Source organism: Sturnus vulgaris, chromosome 2, assembly GCF_052056855.1.
Source record: "Sturnus vulgaris isolate bStuVul1 chromosome 2, bStuVul1.hap1, whole genome shotgun sequence".
Classification (NCBI taxonomy): domain Eukaryota; kingdom Metazoa; phylum Chordata; class Aves; order Passeriformes; family Sturnidae; genus Sturnus; species Sturnus vulgaris.
The window spans coordinates 54,726,469-54,752,504 of record NC_142244.1 but is presented as its reverse complement, the minus strand read 5'-3'; the positions used below and the strand labels follow the sequence as shown (position 1 = coordinate 54,752,504).

The 26,036-nt window shown below is 37.9% G+C and overlaps 1 protein-coding gene across 1 annotated transcript in view; it reads left to right on the top strand.

Moving 5' to 3' along the window:
* Positions 1-26,036, top strand: part of TRPC4 (transient receptor potential cation channel subfamily C member 4) — a 131,036-nt gene that overhangs the window by 70,585 nt on the left and 34,415 nt on the right. The window contains exon 4 of the mRNA XM_014868889.2: positions 23,276-23,612. Coding sequence (XP_014724375.1) covers positions 23,276-23,612 — 337 coding nt within the window. The remainder of the gene's footprint in view (positions 1-23,275; positions 23,613-26,036) is intronic.

Here is a 26,036-nt window from a genome sequence, read left to right as displayed (position 1 = left end):
AGGATGAGAAATACATAAAGCATACTTTAAATTAACTTGGACCATGTCTGACAGAAAAAGGCAGCTATGTGTTAAAACACATACTAGAGGCATCTCTGTTGAGAGTTTCTTCAAAAAGTAGCTATTATAGATACTGACACAGAAGTTTAATAGCCATGCATGACTCCCAAAAATGTTGACATTCAGATTCTCTTTCATAAAGAATTAAAAATGGAAATACCTGGGTATTGGTGTCCATGGCAGTCGAAAATGAATACATTTGCTTCACCAATGTGTACATTCAGCTGGAATCAGAGGATTCCTGTACATCTTTTTAAAAGTAATGCAGTTCTTTTGTCCATGCAAATGCAGAAGAAGCAAGATACAAAAATGAGTTAGGAAGACAGTTTCCATGATACTTCCAAACCTTCACCTAATCCCTGCACATCATCATGTCAGAATATGTTGTATTATCTTATTAGGAAACAGTACATTCCAAGCTGAACTATGGAAGTTTATAGACAAGACAAATGTAAGTGTATAGTATTTGTTCATATTCATTAAAACAAATGCTTAAGAAACTTCTGTGTTAAATTGAGCTAGTCTGTCTATCTCTGCTAAATCTTGGTTCTGCAAAATATAATAGTAAATGTGTTATTAAGTATGTTGGAAAGATTTGAAGAAATAATAACCAAACATTTAATGATTCTTTTGTCCATTTGAAATACAATTTAGTCATCCTAAGAAGCCACCATGGAGGTAGGGAGCTCCAGAAGTACGGATGGAAAAAAATCTCAATTGGTCTCTGACTTCATAAGTCTTCTAATAAGCATTTTTTCCTTTGGGAAATGTATTGCATCATTTTATATCTTATAGTACAATGTTTCAGGCAACATATTCACTGCCTTCATAAATTATTTTCAGATCATACTTTGCCTGACTTAACAACCACTATTTCTATTCTTAAAATGCTAATCCTGTCTTACACTCATTTAAGAAACTGAAGCTTGGACTTCTGTTTTCGCAAGGATTCATGCATTGAAATAAAATTCTGATCTCTTATGGTTTGTTTGTTTGTTTGTTTGTTTGTTTTTAAACCTTAACACAAAGCTTGAATTTTCTTAATTTGAGATAGAGACTGTGATAGGCATATGTAGGGTGAAATATTTTTCATAGTTGCATCTGATTGCTGTGCCTAATTAAGTTTCAGTAATACAGCTGACAACATAATTTATTCTTCATAATAGAAAAGATTAGGCCATACTGATTTAGTGAAACAATTCTAAATCAGTGGATCCTTTATAGTTTACACACATTTTTCATTCCTATAAATATTTCCCACTATCCCTACCATTTGATTCTCACCGAAGTAAAATCGAGATTTACTAAATGTGTTTCAAAATGTATTCCATGCTCATTGCTGAAGCAAGCAGTAGCCTCTGTAACTGTTCCTTATTTTATTTCTGATTATTGCTACAATATTCTGGTAGGTGCAGCTCTAAGATCAAGAAACGTACCTCAGGCATAACAATTGCTTGGATTCTGGCTGTCCTGGTCCATATAGATCATGATAAAAATACATCACCAGGTTCCTTCTATTTCTTGTGTTAAGGATGTTGCAGGAGACACAACCTCCGGCTGAATCCAGCAGCCTCCAGGGTCAGCGGATTCTTTCAGCTTGGGCACTGGAACCGAGCCAGAAGCTCTTGATAGTACAAGATTTTAGGCAATATATTCACTGCTTTTATAAATTATTTTCAGATGGTACTGCTCCAAACTTAACAATGACTATTTCTGTTTCTTTAAATGCACCTCCCCTGAAACAAAACAGCAAAACAGATAAGAATGCATTGTCTTCCTCTCTTATTTTACAACCCTCCCCTAACATCTGAACCTTTATTCATGCTATTATCAACGCTGTATTGGGCTGAGGTCAGAGCTCCATAAGTAAGCAATCAGGTCTGGTTGTCCGGAATGCCCAGTCTAAGTCCAAAAATTGCAGCTAAAAGTGGCAAAATAATGACAAGTGTGTCTTTCTATTTTTTTTACATTGTTTTTTATGATTAAGTGCTCAAGAGTTAAGTATTACTTTTTTCCTTTCAAGCTGAAAACAATACCAAAAATTATTATCAGCAATTCCTTTTGGCATTTTAAAGTAAGTTGGTTTAATCTCAAGACACAGGATGGTGTAGAACAGCAGATTGAGGGTACCTGTAGAAGCAAACAAGTGGATGGTGAAGAATTTTTAATGTGTAAAGAAATTAAAATTAGTAAACATGATTAAAGAAAATTACCGAGGTCAGAGTTCTTGAGAACTTTGCAAAATGACATGATATTTGAAATGTAGATCTAGAAATGCCTTATAATGAACAGAGAACGTGCCTTGAAATTCACATGATTAATCAGTGCTTTGTGTAGTGGTCTGCATTCCCTGACATCACCCTGTGTTTGTTAAAATTGAGAAAGTGTATTCGTCTTTAGAGCTTTCCGTGTTCTTCACTTTGCTGCTGAACTGGGCCTTCCACAAACCAAGAACTTTATGCCAATTGGATCTGAGGTTCTCCACAGTGAAAGTTGCTCATCTCTGCATTTCCATTCCTTTCACACTTACCATAATACTGTGATTCTCATTCATGTGCTGTCAAAAGGCATCTCAGTGATATCGATTGTCAGCCTGTGGAGTCAGGTCACAGGTTACCTACAGTGTATTATCAACAGAGAAACTTCCCTGATAAAATCATCAATCCTTTTTATTAATGACTAATGAGGTTGAAAGATTTATCTTTCAAGTCTCAAGTTTACCTTGCAGGATAAAGTCTGGAAAGACTGTGGATAATATCTGTTCAGAGTTGTGGGGCAGAACCAGGAGTGTATCTGCCAGACTATGTGGGGTTTTGTAGCACAGCCCATGGGACAGAATATCCAAGGTGCTGGTTCTTTTCTGTTCATTTTGCATCACTGGTGCTGTTTGGCTGTAAGCAAAGATGTTGCTGAAGCTTGTGGTGCCTGTTTCTGACACCTACTGTTGCCTGGGCTACAACCAGCAGCAAACAAGAGATGTTTCCTGAAGTCACACAACCACCCTGCACTGGGCACAGACATTTTGCTGTCTCAAGTAGGGGAGAGTTTTGTTTTATGAAGGCTGCCACAAGTTCATTGTGGCAGATTCTAAGCACACAATGAGCAGTGAGAAATAAGTTTCCCTGGTTTCAAAAGCAAATGAAAATATTATCTGAATTAGCTGCAGCTCCATGTAAGGATGGAGAAGGCAAATCCCAAACCCTGTATGTGGTTCACAAGCAAATCTGAGTTCAAGTTAATTGCAAATTTCTGGTGCAGCAATGCAGTTAAGTAGAAGAGAATAGTAGCTCTCTTTATTGATTAGTAGATAGTCATCTTTTGCTCTCATTCCAAAATATGTGTTTTCTTGTCATATATATCCAGAGTATTTAACAGAGATATCACAGGAAGAACCCAGTCTCTCTCACTGTTCAGTTAAATTTGTTTTAGCTTTGCTCCTGTTTAGGTGTTAAGCACATAACTACAAAAATGCGACAAAGTGCTTTACTACAATGCTTACTAATTTTCGCTTACATGTGAAATAAAGAAGATTAATAGGCTGAATCAATATCATCTGGTTTCACAGTAAGCTTAATTAGTGCAATTAAAATACTTACACTAGTCATTTATATCTCTGTTACATTTTTGCCTCACACTAAATATCCCATTTCATTTAAGCTATAGCTGTATAAGCTCAAATACAGTAACAGGATGAGGGCATAATTATTGGTAGTATTGTCTCATTTTGTTTTGTTATTAGACATTCTCATATCAACACAGAAGAAATGGGAACTTTTAAGTATGTAACTGTTGAGCTTTTCTCTCTCACTTCTCAAATGAATGAACACTGGCTGGTGTGGGTCGGGTCTACTTTTTTATCTTTTCCATTCTTAGATTATGCTGATCATCTTTCTCTCCCTTGACAGTCTCTGGTAAATTTGGAATACCGTATACTGTAAATAGGATGTAAACAGGTTAAATTCTGCACATCTCAAATTAGCAGTCTGGAAAGATTTTAATGACTTTTTTTTCTGCTTTTATAGTTAAAAACCTAAAGTAAATGTGTAGGTTATCTAGCCTCCATCCAGTGTTATGTATCATGTTGAGGCTTATCTAAAGAAGCCAGAACTAAGTTTTCTGAAGTTTTTCTGGTCCTGAATTTTTTATAGGTCTGATTAAAAAAAATTCTAAATATAAATTTCTCTCCCTGTTTACTAGACATGAAGCTGCTTAACTACTAAAACTCTCCCAAATACATTTAGATGGACCTCTAAATGCTCTCTCTTCCCAGGGCAGGACCTGTTTTTCTGAGTTGTGAGCAGCTGCAGAACATGTGCTAGCAAAGGGCAGAGTGAAAAAAAGAGTAGGTTTAACAATTTGATGTATTTAAAGAAGTAACAAGAGGTCAGACCTTATTAGAAAGAATTTCAGGGAAAATGTTTCAGGGAAATCAGCTTAAAACTAAATTAAATATTAAATACAATAATATGATATTCAGATTTCATGGATCAATTAATGTTTTCTAGGAAAGTGAAGATGCAGGATAAAAAAAATTGTTTGGTTTTGATAATAAAAACCATCTGTTTGCTTCTGCTCAAAAGAGGACTTTTTAAAAAAGAATCATCAGTTCTTCCTAGTTTTCTATGCAAAATACAGCCTCAGTGAAATGAAAATGTTTCAAAATAATGTCAAAAATTCAGTGAAATTTTTAATGAAAACACGCCTAATCATTTCAAATCTGCTATTTCATGTCAGTGTCTAAACACTTCATTTCAATGAAATAAAGGATTTTGTTTGTCTGCAATTACTTCAAATCCATTTGGACTTTAACATGTTTGCCAGTTAAATTCTTATAGCTAATATCATCCATATCATATTATTACAGAAACCAGTATAGACATGATAGAAAGCAAGAATTACTGAATTTGAAAACTATTTTAGCAATTCCTGGAGAAAATCTTTTTAAACTACTGAAATGAAAAGTTGCTATATTCTTAGTAAAGTTTTTAATGTTTAATTATAATGAATTTCTCATTAAAAGTCTTTCAGATGCAAAACCATGAATTATTGACTCTGTAAGCAGGAATGACTTTGGAAAAACAACATCTTAAGAATTGTTCTGTGTTTAAAATTAGTCCACACCTAAAACATAAGCAGAAACAGAGCAGCCATGTGTAGCAAGTCACTGTGTATATGGATATTTGTCAAAAGGCTGCAAAGGTGCACTCAGAAGTCTCCATGTAAAAAATAACAAAACCTCACAGAAACCAGACTCTGATAATATTTTGACATTTTTGACACCAAAGGAAGATATGTTTAGTCTATGAATTGCATAAGTGAGAGGAGTGATATATACACGTTTGGGTCCATGTCTCCAGAACACCCATTTCTGCAGACTCTCAGCTATAGTACTCAAAAAATTTGATAAACATTTTTCCATGCAAGAGTCAGGTACTCTAAACCAGGTCATATGTTTGCCTTGTAAATCATGTAAAAGTCTCCGTGTTTATAGATAAGAACTCCACAGATTGTTTAATAGTATGGATTAGATGAGTAGATTATTTGCTACACATACAAAGTCTTCTTCTAATTAGTAATAGAATCCTTTCAGTTGGAAAAAAACCCTCAATTCCAATGATTAACCCAGCACTACTGAGTCCACCACTAACCATGTGCCTCGGTGTCACATATGCATGTCTTTTTAATACTTCCAGGGATGGCAACTCAACTGTTTCCCTGGGCATCCTGTTCCAGCACTTGACTATCCTTTTGGTGAAGAAATTTTTCCCAACATCCAATCTAAACCTCCCCAGTGCAACTTGAGGTAATTCCCTCTCATTCTATCACTCATTACTTGGAAGAAGAGACTGACCCCACCTCACCACAACCTCCTCTCTCCAGGCTAAACAACTGCATTTCCCTCAGCCACTCTTCATCAGACTTGTGCTCCAGACCCTTCTCCTTCTCCATTGCCCTTCTCTGGACACACTCTAGCACCTCAATGTCCTTCTTGTAGTGAGGGGCCCAGAACTGAACACAGGATTCAAGGCCTCACAGTGCTGAGTACAGAGGGACCATCACTGCCCTGGTCCAACTGGCCATGCTATTGCTGAAACAGGCCAGGGATTTCTTGGCCACCTGGGCACACTCTGGCTCATGTATAACTGCTGCTGAGCAGCATTCCCAGCTCCTTTTCCACTGGGCAGTTTCTCAGCCACTCTGCCCCCAGCCTGCAGTCCTACCTGGGCTGTTAACGCAAGTGCAAGACCTGACACTTGGCCTTGTTGAACCTCATGCCATTGGCTTCAACCCATAGATCCAGCCTTTACAGATTCCTCTGTAGAGCCTTCCTATTCTCTAGCAGTACAACACTCTTTCCCAGCTTGGTGTCCTCTGCAAACTGACTGAGGGTGCAATTAGTACTCTCATCCAGATCATTGATAAACATATTAAACAGGACTGGCCCCAACACTGAGCACTGGAGTCACCATTAGTGACCATCTACCAACTGGATGCAACTCCATTCACCACCACTTTCTGGGCCCAGTCATCAGAACAGTTTCTTAAGCCATGAAGGGTATTCCCATCAAGGCCATGACCTTCTAGTTTCTCCAGGAGGAACGCTGTGGGAAATGGTGTCAAAGGCTTTACTGAAGTCCAGGTGGCCAATATCAACAGCCTTCCCTCATTCAGGTCACCTTGTTATAGAAGAAAATCAATTAGTCAAGCAGGTCTAAATGAAGTGTAGGTGTCTCTGTGGAAGGTTTACTTATTGCTGCTAAGAAAAAAATGTTTTTAAATCACAGGGCACATCTGCTTAATACAGCATTTAGTTGTGGTGAAACAATTTTCCTAGAATATGGGAACAAATTCCTTATACAGTCAATAGACAGAGGTATGCACAGAGGGAGATCCTGTCTGTTAAAGATAAGACATTCCAGAGAATTCTCTCTCTGCTTCTGTGGCTGGGTAAGGAAATAGTGTACTTCATTTAGAATGCTTCACTAGGCATTGAAAATGTAGAAGCAAGGTAGACAATTTACTGCATCAACTGCAATTTCTATGTGTTGAGACTTTGAATTCTAGAGGCTCAGAAAAGGGAAATTAATTTCACCAGTAAGTAATTAATGCTGTCTCAGAAGGCATCAATAACCTTTAAATGCTATATGCTACACATAGGTTACAACCCTCTCATCACAGTTCTAGTTAAACTATTCATGAACTAAGATCAGTGTCTTTTTATTTCAAACACCTGATGGAAGTAATTAACTCAGAGGAAACTTTCTGTTAATGAAGTACAATGGAAATCTTTCATTTCAATTCCTTTTCTGCATCTTCATTATAAGAAATGTTGATGGGATATCTGCCTCAACAGGAAAATACAGTAGTGCAAACCCCTAACCAGCAGTGCACAGCCCTTCTGTCAAGACTGGCAGCAGCAGAAGTTGGTCTGAAGGAGTCTCTGTTAATGTACCTACAAGCTTCTCTACAAACCTAGGGTAGACTTAGGAACATGTCACAAAGTGTTCTGTCCTTGTGTCCACAAACTAACTAATCCATGCCTCTGCTAGATTTAACTAGCCTGAAATAAGAGCGACTTCTTAACTGAGGCACATTTAGACATGCTGACGCTGAAGCTTCTGCGTGCTGTTGCAGTGCAATTTTTTCCACTACCTGGCTCTCGCCATTGAGTGTTTATTGAACAATAAAACAAGACAACCAAAGCAAAATTTGGCTTTGGGCCTGTCTGCTCATTCTTTTAATCTATCTTCTCTTTGTTCCTCCAGATGTCTGCAGAGAAATCTTCACTTCCTTCCTTACCCCTTCCTTGATTTAGTATAAGCCTTAGCTATCAAGATTGAAATAGCAAAGGGTGCCTTCATCAATATGGGCACCCATGGTCAAACAAAAGGTTTATGAGAAAAACAAATGCTTGTTAGATGAACTCACTCTCGTGCCTCCAAAGAGATCAGATCTATATGTAGTTAGTTGAGCAGAGAATATTACTTTCAAAACTTTCCAGCCCCAGGAACTAAAGTAGAAAAATTAGGAGATGTTCAATATGGCAGAAGTTTGACAAAGTGGAACTTGGATTTTGAAAATCATATAAGGTTCAATTTTGAGTGCTGGCATTTGAACTTCTAGGGTATTCTTCAAAGAGGAAGGAAAATGTTTACACAAGACTATCAATATGTCCTCCTTGCAGAGGCAATTGGCTTTCTTCTATAAGTAATAGGATCATATTTTTCAAGGTTGAAATAGATTGGTTCTTGAGATATTTTACGAAAATAAGACATTTTAAGAAAAGGTTTCAAGAAATTGAAAACTTTATTATGGAGAGAATAGTCTCACTTGCCGGTGAGCACTTGCAAACGAGCAAGGACTTGATAAGGAAGGATTTTGCAGAATGATTTGGAGAACAGGGAAAAGCCAAGGTGAATACATATGAATAAGAGAAGAAAGAAATCTAAGAGCTGAACATCATCTGCCATGCTTTTTTTATTACATCAAATCATGACTTTTATTCTTTGAGTGTGTTTCATTCCTGAATAGTACTGGATAAATGTGAGGATCTTTAACATCTGTGTGAGAGAAAGACCAATGCAGATCTTCAGAAAGTAGGAATTGCTGAAGGTCTACAAAGTGCAACAGGCCTATGCTGTGTTGGTCAAGTGCAAGGTTTGGCATGTTAAGATTTTTAGGTGGATGAAGAGAACATGTTTTACTCTACCTGCTGTGCATAAAAGACAATAATGTATAATTGTCAGGGTAATGCAGTTGTTTAAATTGTTTAAATTGTTTAAATTGTTCTAAATAGCTGACCTTAAGGGTTTTGTTAGCAACCCTGTTACGGTTCACAAAAAGACATGATTCGGTTACATGGTATTTGACATTAAGACAAACTCAAAGTGTAACATCGTGTAAAAAAGGTTTGACACATTATTAATAAAATTAGTTCAAGCATTTGCTTCTACCTTCTTAATAGCACACAGGAAATAAAAAATAGAAATAGCCATTCCTGTAGTGTGCTTATGCTGTGAGTTCCTGACTCATTCCACATAACCTCAGATATTTAACTCCAGTACCTATGTCAGCAGCCCAGCCTTGTGGGTTCCTTCATCGTTGATGGGAAGAGACAGACATTTCCAGGCAACTCAGGCTGTCTGAGAACAAAATATTTTTTGTCACTACCTATGTTGCTTACAATTATTGTAAAGGTGACAAGGGGAACTAGATGTGTTATACAGGCTAAAAAGAATAACATATAATTTCCGGAAGGTAACTAACAGTGGTTATTTTTTAAGTCTTGATATTCTGTTTCTCTGAGACCCAGAAAAGGCCCTTAAGCTCAAATGATGAACCTGTTTACAGGAATCCCTTCTCGTGCATTTTGTGATCTACGGGTCTGCCTGGAGAAGTAAGCATGATGCAAAGCTGCATTTCAGAGTTTTGGTCTGAAGGAAAAATCCTCAATTTTACATAAAGATTCTGAAAATTGGATGGAAAGTTGTGCAAAGAAGAACTGTTAGAGCTATGACAGCCTGCAAGATTGTACTTGTGTTGAGACGTTTCTTCATCATTATTTCCAAAGCTGAAACCTCTAGGGAATTTATTCCAAATCAGTCAAAATCCTGAAAAAAAGGATAAAGGTTTTATATAATCTGAAAAATACTTTCTTTCACTACATGTGAAAGAAAGAACCTCTGCATGTGGTCCTATTCTCAATAAAACTGCATTAGTCAAATCACATTAAAGATAAGTAGCATAATAACACTTAAATGAGGAGAAATAATCGTTTTTATACTAAATTAAGGCTATGTCTTCCTAACCTGGCTATGAAAAAACCCTTTGTTCTGTACTAAAACTTGGCAAAAGTAGCCTGGCAAGAGCAGCACGTTTTCTTTTCAGACTCTTTCCAGGTGTGATCTGCAAATTGCGGTGCATGAGTGATGGTTAAACAAGACCTTATAAATACTTAAGGCTATATTGGCTTGATGTTGTCTTTTCTTATTTTTTGCTTTTCTGGTGCAGCTTTCAGCTGGAGTAAACATATCTGTTGTGGTTTCATCTCATCTGACAAGTGAGCACCACACAACTGCTTGTTCACTCTCCCCCAGTGTCATGGGGGAGAGAATCAGAAGAGTAAAATTGAGAAAACTCGTGGGTTAAGACAAAGGTAGTTTAATAAATAAAGCAGAAGCCACCCATGCAGGCAAAGCAAAAGAAAGAACTCATTCCCCACTGAGGTCCCTTCTAGACTGGATTTTCTGTGATCTGATGGCAGGAACTGAGGAGACATAAGCACTGTTGCTGGTGTGCTTGGAATCTCTGTCATCAAGTGTACAGAGGATGACACATACTTGCCTCCCTTCCCCTGTGCTGTTCAGGAATCTGGCCACCTTAATCTTTCTCATATGTGCTTGCCAGTATGTAACCTGGCATCTCTGCTGAAAGCATAAAGGAAGACTCTAAATAGATTTTAAGAGTACAGAAATGGTATTTTTGTTCTTATTAATATTGCAGCAGTACTCCAGGGATAGTTAACTTCCCAAATAGCTCAATGAGTTTGAAGTAATCAAGCAATATGAATTTTCAAGTGATTGAGGAAGGAAGAGGGTGGATCACTGTAAAAATATTTATTACATCAGAAGATAGAATGTCAAAGTGTTCAGTTTACAGATATTGTTTTCACAGGAACAAAACACAAATACTTACATTAGACAAAAAAGTACCAAAATCAACAACATAATTAAATAATTAACTATTTAGCAAATTTATACCATTCTTCTTATACCAACTTTTCAACAGATATGATGCTTCACTTCAAAACATTTAGGTGAAAGTTATTATCCCATACTTTTCAAAAAGAAAATTAAGGAAAAGAAGTTCCCTTCCTTACTGTTTACCTGCCTTCATAAATGCAATCAATGTAAATTGGCCCATTGTGACACTGCCAATATAAATACTCTGCCAATAACAACATAAATATTATTCTCTCAGCCTTGGGTCATTTGGCTTCTATCTTCCCTCAGTTTCCATGGAAAAGCTGGGGTTGGTAACAAGTTTAGCAAACTCAGTACTTTAGAGTAAGAAAAACATTTTCCCAAAGCAGTAGTGACAATACATCTGCCATCAAGTCTTCTTTTCCGAAGAGGAGTCGAGTTTTTGCCTTTGTGAGCTGTCAAGGTTAGAGAATTAAGGGGTTTGTGTGTCAGATCCCTTGTTGGAGTTTCTAAAATTCCCCAGAGAAAAACACTAATGCTGGATTATCTTTGAAGTTCTAGTATGAAGCACTAAAGGAGCTCACAGTTAAATCTTCGAGAGTGCTGCAGCTGTTTCCTGCACAATTACAATGTAAGGTAGTTGACTTTATAGTTTTGTATTATGGAGTATGGAGTTTTTTGGCTGCCATTCCTGTCAACATCTCACTGAAGCATTTGGATGCTGAAGAAATCACCTTTTTTGTGTGTGGATAGAGGCTGAATTTAGGAGAGCTATGGATTCTGTCAGGGTTGGTACTAACTGGCACAGAGTGGGCAGCAGCAGGTAATCAATTGAGTAAGTAATAAGATCGAGGTGGAGTCTCCCCACTGTAATCTCAGTGAGTAGGTATTTTGGATGTAAATTTAAAAGGGTTGTGTGCTAAAGAAGAGGTTTTGCTTCCTGACTACAGTGTTCGATGGCATTAGTATAAGACCTTTACAGATGTAGGCTGGATTTTGTGGAGAAAAAGATGACTGAAGATGACATTAGCTCAGGAGGCATCACCAGAATGGCCTCTGTGAACCACAGCAGAAGTCTTCGACCCAGCTGATTTTGTAAAAGCATATATGTAGGATGATCAAGGTTACTCATGTGATCTAAATTTAAATTGCATGTCACATAGGAGCTTCAGGGGTTTCTGTATGTTTACTTGGGCTTTTTCCTCTCTGTACTCACTTATGTCTTATTATACAATCATTTTCTTTATTCTTAATTATAATGTGCCACTGATTCTCAAATAAACTTTGGTTTAAAAAATCATGCTTTCATGCATATGATCAGGAAACATCACAGAAGAGTGAAAAAAAAACCAAAAGAAAATATTTCTTCAGAGTACTAGTATCTTCCACAAGGATTAAAGAGCAGCTTTTTCTTAGAAATGTATCTTTTATGACTTGCTGGAGCACAGGCCAGGGCATGTATGTCATGCAGGCAGTGACAACAGCCTATGAAGTATATTTCTGTGACAGTGAACAAATTGCCTTTGATTTATCGAGGAAGAATGTAGCCTCAAACCTTCAGGGACTGAAACAACCTTTGTTTATATCCTTCTGCATACATTTCTTCCACCTCTAGCTTTTAAAAAAATGGTCATTTTCTTCCAAACTTTAAAAGAATATATATTCCTTTACCTGGTAGAACAAGCCGATGTATTATGCCCTATGTCCTTAAGGGAATGCCATGGAATCTGGTCAAACAAAAACATCCCCTGAGTCATCCAGTTACTAGAAGCATGCAATAAGTTCTAGAAACACCAGTCTAACACAGAAATGTATAATGTAAATCAATAAAATATTGAGCGAGGAACTGGTCTTTGAAAGGTTGCCTGTACTGCTAAATGCAAGCAGACCATAGCCTGACTGGATGATGGAGTGATGCTAAGGGATTTGTGTGCAGACTTCAAAAAGTTGCAGATTTGCCTTGCACAGACCTGTCTGGAGAAATAAAAAATGGAACCAGGCAAGACACAATAGGTAGTGGAGATGACTAGGGTCGAATACTCAGTCACTAATTTCTTCAATGTAGATGAGGCCTGAACATCCTTAACAGTGATGCTTATGTAATTCTCAATTAAAATGGGCTCTTCACTGATTCCTTTGTCACTCTGGTTCTTTGCCATGAAAGAAAGCAGCAGTGTTTTCAGACATCTTTACAACGACGGTGAGAGTAACTCCAGGTTTTATTTGAGATACCAAAGTCTAATGTTTTGCCACAAATTGCAGAGCTTCATAAGAGGAAAGAACTACCCAAGGACTGTAATTATTTATCCAGGCTGGCAGATGCTGGATACACAGATTTTCATTAGCGGCTGTAGTAGGTATCTTCCCATTACATGAAAGCTCAGTATTTCTTAGGTCTGTTCACAAGAGAAGGTAATTTTCTTCAACCACAACCTATTCTTAGGTGTAAAAGAGCTTTTGGAAAGCAAGACTTTGGAGCATCAATTATACTCCCCTAAAATACTTTCCAAGATTAATATTTTTTGTTTAAACTGCAGAAGCTGCACATGGCTGCACTTGACTAATAAAACTGATACATCTGTTAGAGACTCACATACATTTCTCCTGAAAATGGTCTCAGAATAGTACTCCCTGAGCATCCTTGCCAAAGACTTATCATTTCAGTTTAGTCTTTGTGCAGGAACTGGGTGATTAATCTGATTTCTCAGCCCTCAACATTCTTAGATAAAAACACAGCCAAGTTAAACAAGAGGAACTTAAAGATAAAAAGCATCAAAGTGTTTGAAGAGAAAGAAAAGCAGATTAAGTGACTATATACATTCTGTTCCTAAGTATTTATGAAACTGGAAAGCCAGATCTACACATTAATAGAGAACTTTCAACAGAAAAATATGCTGTTTATTGCTTTATTTAGCTTGAATGCCTTTGAAATCAGTCTGTGTTTTTATTTTTCCCTTATCCCTCTAATTTTGTATTCAATCAGCCTTCAAATGAGTGTTATGCTTTCCAAGAACTGGATTCCCACTGATTTTGGGGAACTTTGGCCTCTTCAGTTCCACACAAGCTTCACATCATAAACAGTCACTTCTAAAGAAACTGGGAAACCTTGGAGTTCAACTCTCTTACATCTTAGAATAGTATTAGCATGGAGTCAAGAACAGTTATGCTTAATATCCATTTTTGACATACGGAGGCAGGATGGCAACTCATAAAGCTAAGCAAATAGAGTGAAATCTAAATTTGCCTGGTGTTAATGGGAGGTGATTACCACTGTTCTTACAGAAAATATTAAATAGTGCAACAAAACAGCACTGATGCAGGGTTTTCTCTTCACAGAAACAGTCAAAGAGCCTGAAAATGAAGAAAATAAAGCATTAAAATTTTTGCGCTCAGGTTTCTTTCAAATAACTCAATATCCTGCTGCAATCTGAAAGGACAGTCAAAAAAGGAAAGTGGTACTAAAAATGACTCTCTGTCTTGTTTTGGCCTCTGCAACAAGCTGAGCAAATGAGGAACAGAGTGGTCTCCAGTGATGCCAATAGAAATTCTCACATGAGCAGGCAATGCCCAGAGGAAGAATCTAGCTGTTCTGGTTGCTTTCCTACCCATCCCTCACTCAAAGCTTTCCTTAGATAATTTTTCTCCAATTAAACTCTCACTATATTCTGTGCTTTAGTTGCTTTCAACATATTTGCAGCTCCCCTACGAATTTTGAAAGGCTGGTTTATTAATTTGAAACTTTTCCTTCTGGTGATATGGCAGCTAAGTAGACAAAGTGGTAGAATGTTCTGGGTGTGAGGGAACTCACTGGTTCTATCACACAGTGGAACTACAAGTAACTTGGATCCTAACCCCTTCTTGCTGACCAGCTAATGCTTGGGGGCCTCACCAGTACAGGACACAAAAACAACCTGAATGTAAATAGAGTCATAGAATTATTTGGGCTGGAATAGAGATTTAATTGCTAATTTCTCACTGGCCAAGAGATGTGGGTTTTTTTAAACATTCCCTGTGTTGCTAAATGAAGTTTTTTTGAATACATATTGATTTGGGTCTTGTAAAATAAACTTGAACTTCTGAGATTATAAACAAAACATGTTTATATTCTCAAATTTTTCAGAATGAATACTGAGAGAATGATCAGCCACTATTTCTATTCTCTGGTGAGGTAGTGTATTTTGTAGAAACTATAGGTACAGACAGAAAATATACAGAGGTATATGAAGAGTGCCTCAGGAGTAATAGGATTGAAATGACAGAGACTTAAGCAAATACATGCCCAGTCATATTTATCTTCTTGCTTACTTATGTCCCCAGGTGTATAATGCAAAGTTACTCCCTCGACCATGAATTCTAGCCTGCACTGTTGCACAGGGTTATTCTGTTCCAAATTCAGGACTTTATGTAGAAATATCAGTTTTATTTTTTGTTTGCTATGCGTGGAAATACACCAGCTAGGTGTGCAAACACAGGGATCCAGTATAACAGAAGTAAGTTTATATTATATTTTCTCTTCAGATACTTACAGGGCTTCTGTATTTGTTTTTCCTTACAAAAATGTCTTGAATTGTGGTGGTTCTAACACTCGCCCAGAGTGGAAACTAGAAGTATTATACCAACATCACAATTCTGAAGTTTTGAGCTATTTTACACAATCATCCCAAAGCCCAATAACTGATTCATTTTCCCTTACCACTGGGAAGTCTAACAGCTATTTTTGCACAGCTGGTTCCTAACAACTGCATTATACTTTCAGTTGCCATTGCCTTTTCTAAGCAATTAATCAGAATCACTGCAATTATAGATAAATCCTGACTTGTTTAATAGATACTTAATAGCTTTTTTTCTGTACTGATTTATTTTACTGAGGAGTAATGAATCAAAGTAACAGGTTCTGCTTGTATTGATGTAGCAAATGAGAAATTTAAAATGCTCAAAGCTGCAACGTCATTAATCCTTTTAACAAAGCATTTCAGTTTTTACCTTTTTGCTTTCCTTCTATTTTGTTTCCTTCCTCCTCATATATGAAGTTACACAATATAATAATTAAAATAAAACCCCCTGGAATTATATTTTATTCTTGATGAGAGGAATGTAAGCTCTGGATTTTATGATGAAGGCATCTGTGCTGTGAATTTGCTCTGCTACAGGGATCTGATGAGACTCAGGTTGTCCTGATCATATAAAAGGTGGTGTGGTCTGGTGCTCTGATCCCAAGTGTCCTGGTTTTGGCCGGGGTAGAGTTAATGTTCTCCTTAGCAGCTGATATGGTGCTGAGTTTTGGATTTAGTATGAGTATAAAGTTGATAACGTGCTGATGTTTTGTTGTGCTGAGCAGTGCTCACCCTCAGCCAAGGGGACATCTCAGTGTCCCATGGTCTGCAGGTGCACAAGAGGCTGGCAGGGAGCACGGCCAGGACAGGTGACCTGAACTGGCCAAAGGAATGCTCCAAACCTTAGAATGTCGTGCCCAGTATATAAAATGGGGGAGGCTGGTTAGGGGTGAGGCCAATCTCTGCTCTGGGATGGGCTGGGCAGCACTCAGCTGTGGGTGTACATCACCAGCACAATGAGTTTTAGTCCCCTCTCTCTTGGGTTTTATTCCTCTATCTCTTTTCCTTTATCATTATTATCGTTTCTGTTGTTTTATATTTCTTTAATTCAATTGTTCAACTGTTCTTATTTCAACCCATGTTTTTTTACCTTTTTCCAATTTTCCTCCCCACACCACTGAGAGGAATGAAGTGGTGAGTGAGCAGCTCTGTGGTATTTTGTTGCCAGCTGGGGGTTAAACCATGACACTGAGTGAGCTCACTGGTCCCCTTAAGGACCAGCTGCAGATAGAACTGACTAAAAGTTGACCAGTGGTTTGCATCCAGCATGAGTCGTGATTGTTGTGATAGTCTGCTCCAGCTGACACAAGATTTAGAAGGGATAGACCTGAGAAGATTCATAGGATTTGGTGCAGGGTTTCTGGCCTGAGGCAGAAAACTCTCAGTATTACTGTACCCAAAGGAATCCAGAACATGGTCCCTAGCTTTTGGAAAGGAAAATGTAGAGCTGATCTAGTCAATAACATCAAAGCATTTAAATTGCAATTAAATGTTGTTTGTCTTAATGAAGCAGTCGTCAAAGAGTAAGTGCTGAAATTCTAAATACAGCCTTTAGGGAAAGATATAGAAAAGAACATGCAGTGACATCTCTAAGGGGAGAATCAATCTACCAAATTTAGGAGTCTTCTTAGTGAGACTGGGACTTAAATCTGTCATTAGTGCCAATGCTTTTCTCAACCAATAGATAGAAAATACTGACATGTGAATTTGAAGTTAAACTAAATAGAAGAGCTTAGGTTTTCATTAAATATATGTGAAAATCTGTAAAATATGAAAAGTAAAGTATTCTAGAGAAAGAAAAAGCAATTGAGCTTGTCAAATGGGAGCACAATCCTTGAGAAGTGTGTGTGACAAAGCAGCAGACCTCAGAGCAAACCTTTCTTACCAGTGTGTCTGTAATGGCAGTACAGCACAGCACAACAGAGAATCTGGCCACAACTTCAAAAATAAGAAAGTTGATGATAAATGTTTTTGGCTGTTTCCTCCTCAAAAATAGTCTTTAACACTTATCTGTGAGAGAATGTTATTAGAGATAGTTCTTTGTGCTACAGCATAACTTACTTGTATATGTAAGAAAGAAAATACATTTTCTTTGACACCTTTCATTTCTAGATGACAAATTACATCCTTTTTTATATAACATACTCAACCACCTATTGATGTCAGAATGAGAATTTAATTTGGACCTCAGATTTTGTTAGACTGCTTTTGTAAATGTAAAAATGAGCACCTTGTTACAAGTGGAGGTTTTTTATATCTTTTTGTATTTCCTAATACAGTGAAATATATACCTGAAGGTAAAATTGTGGTACAGTAAGGAGCTGACAACTTATTTGGATGATATATTATTTATAAAAGTATTATTTCTTTAAAGACCATATATAGTTAATAGTATCAGTTGTTATTTCTTCATCATTTCATTAACTGAGAGATATATTCTAGGAAAACCAAAGATCAAATTTAATCAGAAGTGAAAATTAAATCCTGTGTTATGTATATGCTTGGATCACACTAGAATCAGGCTCTGTTATTATTTATACCAGATTATATTTTCTGGCACTGTGAATAATTTCTGTTTTTCAGTGGTTTCAGGGAAGAGCCAATTCCCAGCATGACAGCTAAGAGAATGAATAGCAGAACATTTTCAGATGGGCAAATTCTTTAAAGGAGCTAAAGATGTGAAATTGGCAATAGTCATATAGCAAAATCCCTTGTGTAATTACAAACTGCTGGAAGCTATTGGAAGTCATCATAATGTGAAAATATAAACTTGCTGATTGCTAATTATGTAGAGACAATGTCAAAGTCAAATAACATAATACTGACAGTATAAAACATACTCAAGAATAGTAAAAGAATACCTCCAATCTCTCCAATTAAGGAAGAAAATTACAGTGAAAATATTTTGGCATAGGCAAGGCAGAACTGGCAAATTAATGTCACAGTGTATTTCTATTTATGCTAGTCATAAAATACTTGTGTAAAATACTTTTTAATTTTTTTTTTTGTCTCCAAGTTCATCAGGGGATTTACCTGTCTACTTAGATTTAATACGTGATCATTTTAGATGTAATGCCATCCATTTATACAGGAATTGTCCTGTGCTGGAGCTGTCTTTCTTCCCTCCACTTTTACTCTTCCATTCTAATAGAAAGGTTTGTAATGGTTATAGCATAAATGTGAATTGACAAGAGAATTTTGTTATTAAGGCTTTTTCCTTATTTTTCTCTGTAGAGAAGGGCTTTTCAGTGGATAAATTAAAAGTGTAATAAGAATTTGGAATCAGTAATAAAATATATTATTCCCAGATTAAATTACTTGATCTATTTAACTGTTTGTTACTTGTGAATAATGTCTACAAGCTACATGGGCAGCCTTTACACTTTGAGTCCCAGGAAGGTTTCCCTGCCCTCAGTTCTGGATGCTCTCAAATACTGACTTACAAAGCATGAAAACATCTTCCTGTCATTTCCTCGGGTCCTCCACAAGGGCCAAAAGGGACAAACTCACCTTTTCTGCACAGCTGAAGACAAGACTGTAGGGTTCACCACTGTGCACACTTTTCTTCCATCAGGGTATAATTTTTCCCTGTTCAAAACCTTCCTTCACTTTTTAGCTAATGTAATAAATGTAGCTACCACTGCTGACCATATTTCACAGCATATAATGACAATCTCTTTGCTGCAAAATTGAAAGAGGTAGTCAAATCTGTGAGAATTAGTTTGGACATTTTTAATAATGTCATACACTGCATTGATAAATTAAACTTCAAAAGAAGTTTCAGCAAGAGATTTCAGATAGTTTTCCAAATATCTGAAGAATACTTTGGATTGGTTCATGATTAATGTTATACGGCAAAAGAAGCTCAGAACCCTAAAGAAAAGTCTTCAGTAAACAGCCAGATACTTTTGTTGTCTCAGAACATTGCTAACCAACCTTGCCAATGTGTTGTTACATTAAAAACACACCAGCATGGACCTGGATATTTGGATCTCTCAGAAATGCATTATATCATCTGTAGATAAACACAGTGTGTTGTGTTTTCTGTTATAGACCTTTGCCTGTGGCACTAGAACTGCTTCCCTATGCATACAGCTCTTTAAATGCAGACATAGTATTTTATGTCCTTGCTCCATGCCATGCCATGCCATGCCATGCCATGCCATGCCATGCCATGCCATGCCATGCCATGCCATGCCATGCCATGCCATTAGTTGTTTCTTACATATTTTGTGTTAAGCAAGTAATTTAAAGCACATTACCAAGTCTGCTCCCTCTGACTCCAGCCTTAGCAAATGTATAGTCTATGCAAGCTTTTTTCTGTAATCAGAGGATCCAACCAGTGCTAGAACTCGCCTATTGCAATCATAGTTTGAAGAAAAATGAATAACTTCTGATGAAATTATTACTTAAAAAATTGTCTCTTCAGTGTCTGGGATTTAAAAATTTTCTGCACTTACTAAAAAACTTCCTGTGCCTCAGAACACTATCCTTGACACATTGTACCTTAGCCACACAGTCCCAACACCATGAAATCTGAGTATTAGAAGACAAGAGGCATTTTTTTTTAAGCCTGCTCAGAAATGCTTTCTCTATTAACACTGACAATTCTGCATATTAATCTGTTTAAAGATTAGAACTAAGCAATGCAGTGCCCACTCCATCATGGAGCATCCTCCAGATGGCGCATACAGCAAGGATCTCCCTGTGGCATGAGGTACTTCTGCATCAGTTCTGGTCTGCCCAGTCCCAGGGCAGCCCAGCATTTGGACATTGGAAAAACTCCTGCCTTTTACTTAATTTTCTCTACATTGCAGACAGGAAAATTAATTCTCTTTTAGGCATGCTTGGCAAGGAGTAGGTGCCCTACATCTGTCCCCAGCCTTTGCTAGGTGCTGGCAGCTGTTCCTCCACATAGGTTCCCAACACTGTGAGGGTGGCCAAGGGTGTTTAGAAAGGGGGCACAGGCAAGACTTAGGAGCTGATTACTTTAGGTGAGAGGATATATAATGGGAAAGTATGAAGAGGAGGAAGCAAACATGGACCTGGCACTCTCTGGGGAAAAAGAGAAAAATATTTTATTGAGGAATTATTCTATGAGTCACACTTTTTCACTACTCAAGCAAAGCACTAATCTGTACCTACTCCAGCTAATTAAGTTGAAAAATGTTTTTGAGAAAATAAACTTGGCAAAAACATAACTTTGAAACCATCTGCTCTGACCACATACACTATTATTTTCAGACATTTGTACCTTGAATGAAAAAACCTGAAACCTTGAGAATGTATTTTTCCTAATGGAGGAGTGCACTCTGTTGCTCTACTTTAAGGCTATTTTCAAGATCCTTACAGTAGGAGGAAGTTTTCTTGTCTTTCACAACAGTCAGAGGCAGCTTCACTGCTGGTGTCTGGTAGGCAAATTTGTCTCTACTAAAGACTCTGACATTTCATTAATGTACACTAAGTTTGAATTTGGCTGAGGTAATCAATTCTGACAAGATCCAGACATATATAGAAAGATGCCTGCTGACTCTCATTTCATTCCAATAAAAAGAGTATTTCTACCAGTAGTAATCCCAGTGATTTTAGAAACCATTTGAGAAGTTACCTGTTATTCATCCCCAAAGGAACTTGGCTCCTGTGGTTATAAGTATTATCAAAATAATGTAAGATCCTAAAATAGGTGCATTTGAATGGACTTCAAATCTGAAATTATTTAGTGAAAAAAAAAAATGTAGTACGACAAAAAAGTTTCTACATAGCCTTACTAAATTCAGCTAATGATTTAACCCACTGTATGTATGTAATGCACTCACACGTGTGTGAGTGTATTGGATTTGCATGGCAAGATTTTGATAGCTGGGCTGCTTAAGTGAGTTGTTGCTTCCAGAAGATTCTCCCCTTTCTCCCATGCTCAATGCCAGATATGCCATGATGGACATGCTTCTGGCCAAAGCTGAACATCCCTGGTGATGGTAGTGCCTCTGGGATAGCAGATTTAAGAAGAGGAAAGAAGTTAGTGCACAGGAACAATTTCAGACAGGGTACAAGAGAGTGAGAATATGTGAACATGACACAACTCTGCACCCAGGTCAATGGAGAAGGAGGGGAGGAGGTGTTCCAGGTGCCAGAGCAGACTCCTCTGCAGCTGGTGAGGAAGACCATGGTATGGCAGGCTGTCACCCTGCTGCCCATGAAGGTCCATGGTGGAGCAGAGATCCGCCTGCACCCCTGGGTAACTCCACACTGGAACATGTGCATGAAGGAGACTGTGACCCACTGGGAACTCTGCACTGGACCAAGCTCCTGGCAAGACCTGTGGTCCTGTGGAGAGAGGAGCCCAAGCTGGAGCAGGTTTGCTGGCAGGACCTGGCTCCATGGAGGACCCATGCTGGAGCAGCCTGCTCCTGAGGAACTACATCCCATGGAAGGGACCCAAGCTGGAGCAGCTCATGAAGAACTGCAGCCCGTGGGATGGAGCCATGTTGTAGAAAGTTGTGCAGAACTGTCTCCCATGGGAGGAACCCCACAATGGAGCAGGGGAGGAGTGTGAGAAGTCCTCCCCCTGAGGAGAAAGTTGAGGCAGAAACAGCATGAGGAACTGACCACAGCCCCCATTCCCATCTCCCTGCACCATCAGGGGGTAGAAATAGAGAATTCAGAGGTGAAGCTGTGCCTGGGAAAAAGGAAGGGGTGAGAGAAAGCTGGTTTTAAGATTTGATGTTATTTCTGATTATTCTACTCTGGTTTGATGGGTAATATATTAATTGCCCCAGGTTGAGTCTATTTTGCCCATGATGGTGTTTGGTGAGTGATCTCTCCCTGTCCTTATCTTGACCCATGAGCCTTTCCTTATATCTTCTCTCTTTCCACTCCCCAGCTGAGGGGTGGAGTGATAGAGCAGCTTTGTTGGGACCATGCATCCAGCCAGCACTAAACCACCAGAGTAACAGAAGGAAAATTCTTATTTTCATTCTTTTTCTTTTTTTAATGCAACTCTGGCCCTCTTTGATACATACGTTTCTTCTATTCTATGCCTTCTATGTCAGCTCTTGTGTGATGCTATTCAATGTCACCTTTATAAAAGAAAATAGTGGGGAAATAGGAACTAGTGATCAAAGAAAATTATGATATAAAACCTTGATATATACTTGTTTGAAAAGCTATCTGAAAAAATAATAAATATTTACTTGCTTTTGGGAGACTTTGGTGAAATTCAGTTTTCAGGATAATATTGTAAAAAATAAAATCCTGTCATGGTAACAGATAGACCATAAAGTATCGCACAGGATAGGTGTGCATCCTGACAAGGATTAGTGAAACACTGGGGATTGCTAGTGCTTAGTTCACATTGTAAGTATTTTGTAATGCATCTGCAAGAGTTTTGTCAGTATTAAAGCATGTAAACCTGCTTTTTAGAGAATTAGCAGGGAACATACTGAGAACAGTTTGTTCATGGCTGTGGAATTCAGTTTATTTGTTTGCAGACCTCAGTTGTGCTCCTTGGTTTCATATCAGCTTCTACCTCATGTTCTGTGAATTCTTCACAAATGTTGCTGATTAAATAATAGAAGTATTTGTGAACTTGCTTTTCAGTTTCAAATCAGGTTTTGAAGTCCATGTGTTTCGCAGTCTGTTGACTCCTCGTGTACTTAACCAATGAAGAAGTGAAGCATTATTGTGAAAAGAAAATCTTTTTTCTCTGCACTTTACTTTTGTCATCGAAGGAAAGACAGGCTGACCCAGCCCTGTCTTACTGGTATAATCAGAATGAGTGGGCTTGCACAGGTTGTGGATTTATTTTCGTTTTTTTAATCTCTATCTACTAAAGATACATAGAATGAAAAAACTCTGCAGAGGTACCAAGAAACTAACTCTCTTCCTTTCTTCTCTCTGTAGTTTGTTGCTCAGCCCAACTGCCAGCAGCTGCTCGCATCCCGCTGGTACGACGAGTTCCCCGGATGGCGGAGGCGACACTGGGCAGTGAAGATGTTGACATGTGTTGTCATAGGACTCCTTTTCCCAGTCTTCTCTGTGTGCTACCTGATAGCTCCCAAAAGCCCACTGGGGCTGTTCATCAGAAAGCCATTTATCAAGTTTATCTGCCATACTGCATCCTACTTGACTTTTCTGTTCCTGCTGTTGCTTGCCTCTCAGCACATCGACAGGTCAGACCTCAGCATGCAGGGACCCCCACCAACCGTCGTCGAGTGGATGATATTACCGTGGGTCCTGGGTAAATGTATTGCTAAAGAAAATACAGTGAAAACTATTTTGACCACTGTGGTTTTGCCAAGCTTTCCTGAGGCAGGATACAGCACAGTTCTGTCGTGAATTATTGACCTACTAAAACAGGCAATTGGTCCATCTCCTCCAGTGCTTAGCAAGAATAGTTGACAATGTAGACAAGCAGCAGAGTTTGAAAATCCATAGTTGCACCATCTGATAGATTACAGTGAGGAAAAACAGCAGATATCAAGGATTCCTTCCTGTGATTACGCAGTGCCCTGAAACATATATATTGTTTTTCTTTTACATATAAATTTTCTCCAGATCAGAAATTTTCCTGTTTCTTGTAAGTGTCCATTTTTTAAAACTGCTAATCTACTCTTATAAAGAATCCCTTTGGTACAAGAATTATTTTTCATGTAGGGAATTGAGGCATAATGCAATTTCTGTAGTGTTATTACTAACCTTAATTACCTACAGTAAGTTTCTTTCTAAATGACAGATACACCTATTGCAAATAGTGATGATTAGCATTTTCAAGTGAGTACTTTCATTAAAATATTCACACAGAGTATTTTTTCAGTGCCAGAGCTTGTAACTCAATTCAATTGAATTGACCTCTCAATTAAAACCAAATATCCTATATCAGAAAGAATAAGAAAATTCCCTAGCATTTTTAAAATGGAAAAAAACCCTTACCTCTCTATCCTCATAGCTGAAAATAAAAATTTTAGTCTGGGGTTATTGAAAGCCTACTTTGTGTGGACCATGTCATCCTTAAATGTGGTTCTTCCTTCCTGTGATCCTAGTATTATCCTAGGTGCTCCCTAACTTTGCCTGTCTGCCCTGCCAGATGGTAATTTCTCTCAATATGCTGTGGTCTCTCCCCTTTTTTTTCTTATTTTAAGAACCAAAGCAGGTTGGATCAGGTCATATTTGTTTAAAATAAAATTGTAGAAGGAGGGACTTAGTAGTCTTGAGTGCAAGAATTTAGGTTTGATATGTTCATTAAAATTGTCATCTCATGGACAGGTACCTGCACAAAAATGTATTAAATTTCAGTGGTATTTTGATACCACTACTTCTCCCAGAGCTTCTCATTAAGATACTGTGTATCTTCCATTTTTCCCAAACATGTGGGTTTCTTTAGAGTAATGTAACTTTTCTAAGGCTTTTGGCCCCATTCATCCCAAAAAATATACTACACAGTGTAGAACTTGTAGTACACTAGTTGGCTGTGCCTGATATTTTGGAGAACAACAATTCAGTGGCTTTTCCTCTGTATGTACCTTGTTAGAGCACTGTGGGAAGCAGGAGGCAGGTGTACATCTGCTTTTCACAGTGTGCATGACTGAAAACTCTGTCTACACTCACTTCTCAGGCATCTGTCAGAAGGACCTGCCTTCCACAGGTGAACTGCTTTTTGGGATTTCCCCTGTGGTAGCACAGCAGTACTCACCACCAGCCTTCACTGTGAGGTGTGTTTTCCTTGGCTGGATAAATATTTCTAATACAGTAAAACAGCCAAAATCTAAGATTATTGAGAAGAAATTATTGAATATGGGAGATTGTCTAGACTGGTAATTCTTACAGACAAGTATGTACTAGTCATAACTTATTCCATAAGCAAGTTTCACATTTAAATATTAAAAGAAAAATTTCCTCCCGTTAATTTTCCCAGTTTTGTACCATCTAGAAATGAGAAAGCAATATAAACACTATTATCTTTATAGATTACTTCCTTAGAAATAAATGCTACAATGCTGAGGAGGAGCAGGGGGCTCTTCTGTGCTGTGCCATGCCCAGAAGGGATATTAGTATCTTTTCTGTCTGGCCTTCCAAAATAGCAGGTGGTCAGTATCTATTCAGCTTTCACAGTATCCTGAGGCTAAAAGATAATAAGAGAAAATGAATAGCTGGCACGTAGACCTTGACATGTCAAAGTGAATTTTGTCATTAACCTGTCTTTTAATAGAGCTGGAAGAAAGAGGCACAGTTTGAGAAGGGCAAGAGCTAGTTTTTGGTATAGGCAATTAAAAAAATTTAGTGACTAGCTCCTCTCCAGAAAACTCTCAGTGGGAAGAGGAAGAACCTCAGTTGCCCTCAACCTCTGACATAGTTGTTTACTTGGGAAGATGTTTAATTAACTCAGCATCCCAAAGCACTTGTTTGAAGAAGCCGTTAACCCTGAGAATTATGGTGTTTAAGATGACTATCATTTCTAAAAGCAACATTAGTATTTTCAGTAGAGACTCATATGGATGGATTGTGCTTGTGCTGAACAAACCCTTCATCTGCAAGCAGTACAGGTCAAGTCAAGGGAGCCACTTCCATAAACAAAAGTTCATGAACATGGATGAAGATCAATATTTTGATACCATTGATCAAATAGCTTGTAGTCAATCTAGACTGTCCTGTTCACAAAAACCTT